The 13,062-nt window shown below is 36.0% G+C and overlaps 1 protein-coding gene across 3 annotated transcripts in view; it reads right to left on the reverse strand.

The window, feature by feature from the left end:
- The window catches only part of LOC114476491 (regulator of G-protein signaling 7), a 58,000-nt gene that overhangs the window by 4,194 nt on the left and 40,744 nt on the right, over nt 1-13,062 (reverse strand). For 2 of the 3 annotated variants that reach the window (XM_028468060.1, XM_028468061.1), the window contains exons 5-12: nt 5,234-5,340; nt 4,608-4,659; nt 3,271-3,335; nt 3,056-3,132; nt 2,853-2,934; nt 1,309-1,383; nt 1,101-1,199; nt 276-337 (exon numbers count right to left, since the gene is read on the reverse strand). In XM_028468060.1, the coding sequence (XP_028323861.1) occupies nt 276-337; nt 1,101-1,199; nt 1,309-1,383; nt 2,853-2,934; nt 3,056-3,132; nt 3,271-3,335; nt 4,608-4,659; nt 5,234-5,340 (619 nt within the window). Of the gene's footprint in view, nt 1-275; nt 338-1,100; nt 1,200-1,308; nt 1,384-2,852; nt 2,935-3,055; nt 3,133-3,270; nt 3,336-4,607; nt 4,660-5,233; nt 5,341-7,441; nt 7,646-13,062 lie in introns of those variants that run through there. The other variant, XM_028468063.1, reaches the window with a different exon arrangement.

Raw genomic sequence — 13,062 nt, forward strand, 5'->3', positions numbered from 1 at the left:
GATGGTCAGTGACTAAAAGTGAAATAAATGAGTGTTCCCAAACACAAGAATAAGACTTAATGTTAGAACAGAAGGACTATGTTCTCTTCAGTGAAGCAAATGACAAATTGACACTTAGTGAAGTATTTGCTGACTATAGCTTTAAGCCATGTTTTAGTCCTTTACAGGCTACAAGGTCATTGGAGTTGACACTTTGTGTCTGTGTTTAGTCATTTGAAAGCTCAATAAACAGATCAATAGCTAAACTGAATAAAGACACAAAGACCAATGCTCACCTCTCTGCCACTTTGGACATTTTCAGTCGATGCCTGTCTAATTGCAATTGCCAAAAGGTGATCTGGAACACAACAGAGAACATCAGCATACAGCAGTGTTCATTATGGGTTTGTCTTAAATCTAATTCATTATGTACAGAATCAGGATGATAACTCTTAATAGTAATATTTAGCACATTTTACATATTTTAGAATACAAGAATTGCAAATGCTTGTATTAAAGACTAACGCATCCCCTGTGGGTCTAACTGGGCAACTGGCCACATGTGGTCTAATTTTGAGCGGCCCCCTAAGTGAAAGCACAAAACGACAGAAAGATACACAAAACATCAAAAATACACAAAACAGCAGCAAATATACACAAAAATTACTCCAAAAACATGTAATTACAAAAAATAAAAAACACACTTAATGACAAAAATATAAATATATAACAACTACAGAAACACACAGAAATGACTTCAAAAACACAATCTGACAACAAAAATGCACAAAATAATTACTCACAAAACACAGACTACACAAATACACTGAAAAATGTATACAAAATAATAGGTAAATATAGGATATGACAACAAAAACACACAAAATGACGGAAGAATTTACAAAATGACAAAAGTATGCAAATTTACTCCAAAAACACACAAAAAGACAACAAAAATGTACAAAATGACAACAAAACACACAGAAATCTTTCCTGCAGTATTGCTCAGATTGGTCTTTATTCTAAATGTTGACATAAATATTGAAAATGTGGCCCTTGGATCAGACAATCACATCTTTGTGGCCCATGTTGTGATAAAAGTTGCCCCTCTCTGGTCTAACCTGTTCCTGCAGTTCTTCTTCTGTTGGCTGCTTGGCCTCTGGAGCAGGAGTGTGTGTTGGACTGTGTGTACGGATATCGTTCTGCAGCCCGTACACCGACTGGCAAAATGAAATAAAAAAATGTGACCCATAAATATATGCATTTCTAATGTTTGTACCAGCAGAGCTAACATATACGCCATGTTCGCTGTCTGCTCGTGACATGTACCTTTCTAGTTTTGTGTGGATTTTTCATTCTGGACGACTTCTTTATGTCAACTTCTGTTGTGTTCACACATCCAGGCTGGGAGAGGGAAGAACAAAGACAAAACACAACTTCATTGAGTCACCTCTGGTCCTAATCCCATTGTGTCAAGCGTGTTCACAAGCATCACTGTTTCAACACTGGGAGGTGATGGTGCGCCTAAAAGCCATTGTTTGAGTTTCAGTAATTGTAATCCAATAAACCGAGCCGGGGTGGAGAGATTCAAACGTCTCCAGGACAATAGGCGTGATGCTTTTTTTAATTAAACCTGGAATGTTCCAGCAAAACAAGTGCAGCGGCAGGAAATCAGTGCGAGTGTGCAAATACGGTCTGATTGAACAAGTGGCCTGATCCCAGTCTCCTCCAAAAGAACAAAGCTAAGTAGCTTGACAAGCGTCACTGTGAAATTTGAATTAATATTGATTATGTTGCTTCAAGGACGCATAAATTGAACTTGTTATTTCCCAATTAACAATGGTGCGCTGGATTTTCAGAGAAAAACCAGCAGAAGAGACGTGTGGACCTGGAGGGGGGGGTCGGAATCCCTGTGAAACTGATGCGTAGTGACGAGTATTGATGAGTTTTTAACCCGTGAAAAAAGTGAACACAGAAGAAGATCTACTGCATGTTTAACACTTCTGAGAGTTTACAGCAATGCATCATTTATCAAGCTCCTGAAATGATATCTCACTAGTAATTGATAATTAATTACAATTATGGTGTAATATAATTGGAAAAAATATGTTGCAGTCTTAATTGTAATTTAATTCAGATAATTGACTTTGTAATTGAAATTGGCTGGAAAAAAATGTCAATTATAATCAAATTAAACGCAAACCTGTGGAATCCTGTTACAGTTCGATGGCTTACACATATGTACTTGACAATAAATTAATAAAATCATTAAAATGTGTTTCATATCAAGTTTACCTGTCAGTTCTCCTGAGGATCATTTTACCATTTAAATTTAAATCGAGCAGTACACTGATAGAAAAAATATAATAGCCATATTTTCATGAAAAAGGACAAGCTAACGATAATGATTAAGATTGAGAGGGAGATTTTATTAATAATTAAACATTTTTATTGCTAATTTTAATGTTCTTATTGATTTTTAAGCTGTTGAATGTTTTTTGTTGCACTTTTTGATCATGTATGTATGTGTGTATGAAATGCACGATACAAATACATGTCTAACCAAGAGATGAAAAGCAAAAAGGATGATAGATCATGTGTTTTAGTGTATTTTACAGCTGATTTAGGAGGCAAAACTGACCCATTATCATAAGAGATGCTAACAGGAAGCTACATTTTATGGTGTTGGGTTATTTAATTCAGGTTCATTAATTGTGATTAATTGTATTGGAACTTCAGCAATTGAGAATGTAATGTAGCTGCAGCAGAAATTAGTCATTGCAGATGTTATACAATAATGCAGAAACACTGTCAGCAGTGATATCAGTAACATCAGAGATGATTATGACAAAACCATCAGTAATTTCACTCACCACTGGTCTGTGCACATCCCAGAATGCTCTTTCCTGACTGTCCAGGATCTTTCTCTCTATTTTGTCTCTTTTCTTGTCCACTCTACGGAAACAAACGTTCATAAAGCATCCTTTGTAAATGCTTCAGTGCATGATTTTGAGGCGTAATGTCTAATTATCATATTGTTGTTGGCAAAGCCCAGTGTCATTTCACAGAAACTTACTTTGCTTGTGCTTCTGCTTGCATAAAAATGAACTCCCATTTGCGAGCGAAAGCTCTTTGTAGCCTTGCTAAGCTCTCCTGTAAGTGAAACAAAAGCTTTGAAACACAAGCAAGTATCAAGAGAAGGAAACGACTTAAAGACAAACTGCAGCATCAGCAACACAGGAGCAATTTGAACAATCACAGCGTGCTGGGCCTCAAAGACCTTTTACTTACTGCCTCATAGTCTGCCAGCTCCAGACGTGCTTTATTTTGCATTGTTCTTTTGCAGAGGTAAACAGCTGAATGAGACAGGCAGAGGGTTTGACAATGACGGGGTGAATGGATTTCACTTTGGATCAATCATTTAATACTCGCTACAGTGGCCTGCGACTCCCCAGCACCATTTACTGTGCATGCTGTGTGTGCAGCTGTTACTGAGCTGCTCAAGTGTGTGTGTGTGTGCGCTCCTGACTTCTGATGTCTCCCTGCTCTATCATCATCCCTTCATCTCTATGTAAAATAACCATGATGCAGGAGCTTCATTATGTCATTAGACTGCTTTCATTATGAAGCGTCATTCCCATGAATCATCTCACACAGGGTTTGACTTCTGCCTCACAGGGTGATTCTCACTGAAAGCATTTGCCTTTTTACAACTCAAAACAACAACAAAAGCAATTAATCACAGGCTACTGTACTTTTTTGAATTAATATTAAATGTTTGAACTTATATTATCTTCATTCTGTTTAATGGATGGACTGATCAATGGTTCGCGGCTCAACTAGTCTGGGGCACTCGGACGGACTATCCTTCTATTCTATTCTGTTTGCCCTACTGTCCACTAACCCCAACCAGTCAAAGCAGATGGCTGCCTCCTCTCATACTGGTTCCGCTGGAGATTTCTTCCTATAAAAAATGAGACGTTTTTTCTTCCCACTGTCGCTAAAAGCTTGTTCATGTGGATCTTGTTGTGTTCTTTTTTTTTACTATGGAATTTATATTTTGTTCAGCGCTTTGAGATGACTTTGTTGTATTTTGCGCTATATAAATAAAATTGAATTGAATTAATGTGAATAATAATAATATAGTAATAATCTCTGTTGGGAGAGGTGAGAAAGATTGAGTGGTCTTACATTAGAAAATACTAAAATATTTCAAACTATAACCAAATAAATACATTTGAAGTCCTTTATTCACTTTGTGAGCACATCTGAATTCAAATGTTTTAATCTTTTTAAATTAAGTTCATCCATAAATGTAGTTCATCCACTAATTGCATCAAAAATGTATAATGAGTGCATATATCTGTATGTATATAAGTATCTTATAAATAAATTGGTTATACTGGTAATAAGAGGGGCAGCAATAAATATAAGTCAGACTTACTGCTACTCCTTTATTACTGTACTTTGTGTTTTTGACTTGTTTTGCAAATGAACTTGTTTTGTGACATTCCTTGTATTTTATATGCATTTTTTTTTTTTTTTTTACATGTTCAAAAAGAAATGAATCAAATCAAAAACACATCACGGTGCAAAATTTGAATGTATCAATAGATAAGCTCGCTCACCATAGTCTGTGTTTTCTGGTTCCCAGCAGTTTGATGGCCAAAAATATGGAGTCTTAAGAAAAAGAAGAAGAAAAAACAGCTCACAACTGTGAAATGTTGTCATTAAAAGTAAGTAGCAGTGTTGCATCTGTTGGTTCTCTCTGAGGTAAGTGAACATCAGTTAGACATCAGGTAAACCATCTTAGAACATGTCTAGTCTGGAGCAATGAGCTAGCCTATGCACTCATCCTTTTAAAAGTGTATATTGTTGCTTTAAAAACTAAAGAAATAGTCCTAAATCCTAAAGCTAGTTCTCTGTTGGATACTAAAAAGGTGAGAAACAATAACAATGTTTGATGCTCTATTGCAGCTCAGGCTTGTGTGATATTCTCCTGTTTTTTTTTTATAAACTCATGGGAATAATAAACTGTTAACTTTCTTTTTACCAGCAAGTAAAAAAAAACAAACAAAAAAAAAAAGTCATTAAACAGCTTTTTGAGACTGGAATGAAGTGAGTGAATCACATTTTTTTGTTACACTGCCTCAGTGTCTGGATTAAAACTTTATTGATGCGTTAGAATCACAAAAGTCTTTCCCTGCGGCTCAACGTGAAGGGCGTATAAAGTGGAGAGCGTTAGAGGCTTTACCTGAAACCTATAGAATGTGCCGTCGTCTTTGAGAGTGAGGACGTGGTCTGAGATGGGGAAGAAATAACCGTGTGCAGCCATCAGCGTTCCTAAGTGCAGAGCCTCCACTGGGGTAAAAAAAAAGCACAGGAAAAATGTCAAGCACATGTTTGCTCACAACAGCACACAGGCCTTATTACTTATTAAATAATATATGCTAATCCGACCCACTTAAGGATAAATCAGGCTGCAAGTACCTTCGTACGAACTGGGATTCACACGTGACTGTTTGAATAAAATGTTAAAATAATTATATTCTGTACTTGCTTATCCTTCATAATGTCTTTATTCTATTTCAGCTGCATGGTTACACCCAGGAATGGACACCAGTCTATTACAGACAATACACACACTGACTTTCTCTCTTCAACCTAATCATAGGATGGATGGAGGGAGTTTCCAACCACTAACACACGCTACCTCCTGACCCACTGGACAATCAACCCATACAGTATTTCAATAACACCAGATAATCCACTTCAGAGTGATAACAAATGTTTTTTTTTTTTTTTTAATCAGGTCAGTTTCAACATAAATCGCATTAATGGTGACCCTTCAGACTTGTTTTAGAAACAAACGTGGTTCCATGTGATGTTAGAAGCAGCAAAGTAAAAACAGAGATTTTTGTTTCAATCAAAAATAAATATAAATGTAGATCAACATTCCCGGACCCACATAGTAAGTTTTACCCAGGTTTAGGTCTGATCAACCTAGTTGCTTATTTATTACTACTAGATTATTACCAAATTCAGCCTCCTTCCATCAGCAGAGATCAAACAAGCTCTGTTTACTTCACACACTGAGATTCCTGATTTTCTCATTTACAGACATGTTCTGCCACTTTTGGCTAATTAGCATCTGACTCCAAAAATTACAGCTGGTTGGAATTTTTTTTTTAAATAGGTTGAACAGCTGTTTTAGTTATTTAATCACAAAAATGAAAATAATGAATTAATTTGGTAACACTTTTTTTGAAGTTTTATACATAAGGCTGACATTATGATGTCATTATTATAACATGACACCTGTCATTGGCATGAATTAGGTGTCAAGAAGGCTGTCATTGTCGTTTGTTACCCTAACCCTAATCTTAACCCTAACCCTACCTAGCCCTAACCCTAAACCCCTATCCACTAACCCTAACTCTACCAAGCCCTAACCCCATCCCCTAACCCCTAACCCTTAACCCCTAACCCTTCACCCTATATAGCCCTAACCCTACCTAGCCATAACCCTACCTAACCCAAACACTAACTCTACCTTGCCCTAGCTCTACCTAGCCCTAACCCTAATTCTACCTAGCCCTAACTCTACCAAGCCCTAACCCCATCCCCCATCCCCTATCCCCTGACCCCTAACTCTTAACCCTATATAGCCCTAACCCTACCAAGCCATAACCCTACCTAACCCTAACACTAACTCTACCTTGCCCTAACTCTACCTAGCCCAAACCCTAATTCTACCTAGCCCTAACTCTACCTAGCCCTTACCCTACCTAGCCCTAACCCAAATCCTAACCCGACTAGATCCCTCCACCTAACCCAGAGATGGGCAACATCTGTAACAGCGGGGCCACAAACATGTGGGTGTATCTGATCCGAGGGCCACACTATCAACATTTATGTCAGCATTTAGAAAAAGGACCAATCTTCAGCATGTTGCTTAGTATATTTTTTTGTCATTTTTGTGTATTTATTTTTGTCATCTTGGGTGTTTTGGGAGTTTTTTGTGTATTTTAGTTGTTTGTCATTTAGTGTATTTTTTGTTGTCAGATTGTGTTTTTTTTTTAACTTCTTGTGTATTTTTGTCATTTTATATATTCTTCAATTATTTTGTGCATTTTTGTAGCATCTAGAATAATTTTGTTCACAAAAATAGACTGAGGGCCACCACTTTCCCATGTCTGACTTTACTCAAAAAATGCCAACATAACTCCAAAGGTGTCGTAATTTAGCGAACAACACCTGATGACAGCCTTCATGGCACCTTATTCATGCTAATGACCGATAATAACAGGGTAATGTCAGCCTTATGTAAGAAACAAGTAAAGTGTTACCATTCATTTTAATGATCCTGTTTATTCTATTTCCTGTTGACAAAATCTAGAGCAAATATTTTGTCTGCATGAAATGAAGAGTGCTAAGGACTACGACAGGTTAAACGTGCTACCTTAATCGGCTCTGACGCTGCTTTGGTGGAGACGAAGTGGCACGTCTCTAAACATCACAGCAGGGGGCCGCACTGATTAGACCACCTTCAGCATAAGAGCCTGGTGTTGTGCTTAGTTGGAAAGAAACCCCGCTTTCCCTTCAGTGCTCCAACGCACACGGCTGTCTGTCTGTGGCTGATTTAAAACCATCAGATAATGAAAACACATAATCATCATCTGCGTGTCTCATCTGCCACCCTTAACTCCCTGCTATTCTGAGCGTGCTCGTCCTTCCTGGTGTTGGCATCAATCATTCATTTTCTCAGCCTTGTGTCGACAGCTACATCGATTTCAACAACGACGACAAAAAAAATGGTCCAATTACAGTTTGTACAGTTGGTCTTTTTAAATTAAAAAAAATAGAATTTTCTTCCCAATAATTGTTATGTTTGAAGCTAAATGGGGGCAAGTTGATTTAACACACTAATAGACGAAGGATACAAAGATCAAAACACTTTAGTGATCAAAATAGACTCAATGAAGGACGTAAAAACACATTTACACACACACACACACACACTTAGTGGTAAAATCCCTGAGAGGTCAAAATGCTTATGAGTTGGGATGAAGTGTGTGCATGAGTGTGCACACAGAATGTCACTTATTAATAAATTATGACTCATAAGTTATTCAAGCCTGTTTACTTCTAAACACAGTGCTTCCTCCCAGCACTCTATCTTAAAGAGCTTTAATTGCTCCAAATTTAAGTAGACAGAGTTATTTCAAGGAGGTAAGAACTCAAACTCATCCGTGTACTATTTAAAAAAAAAATGATTTAATTAGAAAATCTATGTCCTGGCATGTTTGTAAATGATTGGTTAGTTTTTGCTTGTCATAGAAGTCATTATCTTTAAAACTCCACTGATGTTATAAAGGATTGCTCTTTGTCAGACTACAAACAGTGTATTGTATGGTTAGTGCAAGGGACTAGCTGAAAATGCTATTGAGGCTAATGGGGTTTTCAGCGGCTCAAAAAGATTAGGCCAGGTTTTGGGTTGTTTTTCTCCAAGAAGAAATGATCGATTCCTGGTAACAAGGGAGCCTTTGGCTTCTATTTAAAAAAAATATATCAGCAGCTTTAAAGCTGACTCAATCCTGGACTGGAATTAGTCAAGCTGCTGAAAAGGGGCCAGCCTTAAAGAGTCCAAGAGGGAAACAGCCTTTGATTTCATCATATTACGAGCGACGTGCCAAAAGTGCAGCAGTTTGGAGACGAGCCAAGCAGAAAGCTGCTATGTTTTTTAGCTCTGCTTTATCTAAAGGCAGGAAGAGGTATTGTGAATGTATTGATTCTTTCATATTGCAAAAGTGGTTCAAAAACCTTGAGGCTACAAAATAAGCTGTATATGTAACAATAAGTGCTTCTTTTTGTTGAGAATTTTATTTAGACCATAAGTCAGCTGCACTATAAAATCAAGTTACATTTTAGATGTGTCAGCATTGAACGTCTATGCCAAGCTGTTTTAACATTTAATAAGTAGCAGTATTTGTAATTTATGGAGAATGCGGAGTGCCATAATTAAATAAGTAATTGCACCGTTCATTCATTAATTTATTAAAAGTGTCAATAAAGAAGTAAATGTGCCAATAATTAATTAAATGTGTCAATAATTAATTAAATCTATTTTACATTTCATTTTCATGTATGAAGTACATTATAAATATTTTACTATCTCATTTATGCATTTATTTCATGGTCTGGTGTTGCAGCGCTTTATGAATTAATTTTATCCTTCAAACTTGCTCGTCAAAGTCTGAAGCAAAAGCAAAAAGAGCTAAAACAGCTAAAACAAATTCATGAAGCTCTGCAAAACCTGACTATGAAATAAATAAATAAATAGTGAAATATTTATACTTCATACATTTCAGAATGAAAATTAAATGTAAAATTGATTTAATTAAATATTGGCACATTTAATTAATTATTTATTTATGTATTTAATTGTCACACTCCTCATCCACCATAGTAATTGTAGATCTCTATAATTTAGTTTCGAAATGTAATTCCAAGTCCACATATCCACAATGTAATTTTGACGAGTTGCAATTCTAACTATTGATATCTACATTTCTATTCTTACTAGTGTACACTATTGATTGTAGATATAATCTATTCAATTCTCACTAGTGTGTAACTCGAGGCAAGGGGGCTAAATCCAGCCCTTTGGAGCATCCAATTCGGGGACAAAGTAAAAATGATAAAGAAAACGTGAATCATTGTGTCAATAAAACTCAACAATATTTGCAGGTGCTCACAATTTTCCCGGTGCTTATCTCGCACGATTCCAGTCATTTTTAATGTTAAACAGTTGAAAAAACTCAAAAGTCTTCCAAAATCCTTGAATTTTCCTCAAATAATGACATGTATTCTTTAAATAAATAGAAATTGGTCAAAAAATCTAGGAAATTCAAAGTGAAGATCCTGTTGGGACTGATATCTATCACTTATTGCTAGGTTATTGTCAGTTTCGTACTTATTTTGTATTCTTTGTATACATAGAAGTGCAAACTAGGGCACAATAATGTTGAAGTGACTCATTTTCCAGCATAAAACCTGTGGCCCACTTGAAATCAAACCGCTCCGTATTTGGCCCCTGAACTAAAATGAGTTTGACACCCCTGTCATAGACAGTTACAGCTTTTTTCTGTACCTGAATTATGAAAGGACTAATAAGAGCACAGTGATTCTTAAAAAAAACAGAGGATTTTCATACATATTTATGCAGCAGCAGAGACAGAGACGGGCAATCTCAGAACACATAGACCCATCATCTGGGCTCTAGTGCAGAGGGACTCTTAAAGCTGATGATGAGGAGGCTAAAGGAGGCAGAAGGAGAGGACCTGCATCATTCCACTGATGTATGTATGTATGCACCCTCCCTGATGAGTCACATGTCCTCCCCCGTCTTACTGTTCCCTGTTCCACCAACCAGATTAGGTTCTCTTTAATATGCAGTAACAAGCAGGAACACACTCAGCTCCCACTGAGAACCCATCCATGTGATTGTAGCTGCTTGTGTTTCTATATGTGCAGAGTTCAGTTGAGATCATATAGGCAAGTCATAGGGCATGTTTCTATTGTTGCTATTTGTTAAATATAAACAGAATAATAATTTACTTTAATGCAGTGGTTCCTAAACTGCACACTTAATAAAACGTCATACACAATGTAGCCCAAGGTTCACCAACCCTTCTGAAAATGTGAGCTCCTTCATAGGTTCTGTGTAGTCTAAAGGGCTACCAGCTACAAAAGCACTTTTTAAATAATAAATGTTCACGGTTTCACTTTAATTATTAGAGGGTAAGATAATAAGGAAGGCTAGCAGTAACTTAAAAAAGTAGGAAATGTTTAAGTATCAACATAAAACACTTTATTTCTCCTAATTTATGCAATTGTTTCATTTTCATTACATTTCATAGAAAATGATCATCTTCCTCTTTTACTAGCTACTAACAAACAACTTTTAACTCATCGCATAACATGTAACATTGGTAAAATGAAACAATTATGTAATATTTTACGAAAAATCCACCTTGCGTTTTTGAAAATATATCTTATTCTGTAAATCATATGTTATATATAACATACCACTGTGACCATACACCAGATCTACAACACTTTAAAACATTTGTCACAATGTTTCAGTGAAAATAAAACTTTATCAGCAGTCTTTAACTTTGCTAACTACTACTAACTACATCTCTCATATGTGTTTATCTTTGTGAGTTTGAATCCTGGAAAGTAAATCAGATTTTAGATGGAGCTCATTGGTGACTAGAGCTGTAATCTGTAAAGCACACAAGAAAACATCTTATTCACAATTATCACTTGTTCGTTTGATTTGATTATTTAGCATACACTGGCATGTGAGAAACCAATCTCTTATTTTTTGGAAAATGAATCTACCAAACATGTATTGATTGAACATTTATCAGTATTACAACATATTCATCACCTTGAAACTGTAAAATACAACTAGCTATAATTTTAATAAGAAGAGTGAGGTTGAGAGGATGCACATATGTATCTCTGCAATGTTTGGCTGAACATTGCAGAGTTACAAATGACACAGAACGTGTGTAATTTCAAATTCTAGTTTCAAATATTACACTGTTTTACACTGCAATATGTTGATTTGTCTTTCTTAACCAATCGTCCCTCTCATTGGTTCTGTTGTATAATGTGCCAATAAAATATTTAGCATTTATTTTTGAAAGCAGTTTTCAGCAACTAAAAAACAAAATAAATGAAAGGAACTGTGAGGACAACTGGTAATAACATTGTATGGGCTTCATACCTTATTATACAAATCCACCGTCTACTTTATAAGATCCTCTGCCTTTATATAACAAAAAAAACTCCCTGCTATCACAGTGTGACTCAAACTAATTACTTTTCATTGTTGCTTTGTTTCTCCAATGAGACAAAAGTCACCGTGTGCTCAATCTGTTTGTTTTTCCTCCTGCAGGGTAACTGATAAAATGTCCTCAAAGGCTAAAAACAATGACTTCAGGCTATTAAATATCTTACATAGCGAGTATATTTGTTATCAGACAAAAGGACAAATTCAGAGCCGGTGCTATATTTGCAAACATTTTGTTCTTTCTTAGATGCACATGTGCTGCTTATACTTCACACTGCCAACCAAGCCCTGCAAAACAGCACATGGTGCTGCACAATGACAGGTAAATGTAAAATGTTGCATGCAAATGAAATAAGTCAACAACAAAAAAAAAAATGGATTTATGGCTCGATGAGTCACAGTGATGAGCAGATGCTCGCGCTAAGGGGAAGGCCCACCCACAGACGCAGAAGCTGTGATTTCTAAATAAACACACCTTGTGGACACACGGGGTCGCATTTAATTTGAAGGGCATTTTGTTACAGTATTTTCCAAATCTTTTTTTAAATCTCTGCTGCAAGTAAGCGGTTGACTTTAAAGTCTTAAAGTTTGACGAGCTGTGCTAATGAAATTTAATCAGAATGAGATTCAGAATAATCATACAGGATTAAATTATTTATATCTAAAAACAGAAATGTTGCATGAGCTACTTAACACATAGAAATATCAGATGTTGCTTCACTATTTAACTAAGACAGTCACCTGTGTGCAAGACAGCAGCTGTTAGCGTTCAAAGGCAGATTTCAAATGGCTGTCAATAACTGATATAGACAAAAATCCAAACTTTCACTATTTTCACCTTGTTAGCATGGATATGTTGGTAATTTCTTATAAAAAAAAATGATTTATTGGCTTTGTAAGTAAAAAAAAAAAAAAAAAGTCATGATTTAAAATGCAAATTTGCGGTGACTCCATTTGATCACATGAGAGCAAGATTTAAAATGCTGTAAAATAACAATAATCAGTTTTTGAGATACAATTTTGATATAGTCCAAGCATCATCTGCAATGACTCCAAAAGGATCATTTAAATCATTAAAAAAAATCCATCCAAGCATCCATTTTCAGACCCGCTTGCTCCTTCTTTCAGGGTCGTGGAAATGTAAAAAAAAAAGTATATGTTACAGTCAAACGTTTTAATGCTGATCTGTGTGACAGTCTAAAGATGCTGCAGCAAGT

This window comes from Gouania willdenowi, chromosome 15 (assembly GCF_900634775.1).
Source record: "Gouania willdenowi chromosome 15, fGouWil2.1, whole genome shotgun sequence".
Classification (NCBI taxonomy): Eukaryota; Metazoa; Chordata; class Actinopteri; order Blenniiformes; family Gobiesocidae; genus Gouania; species Gouania willdenowi.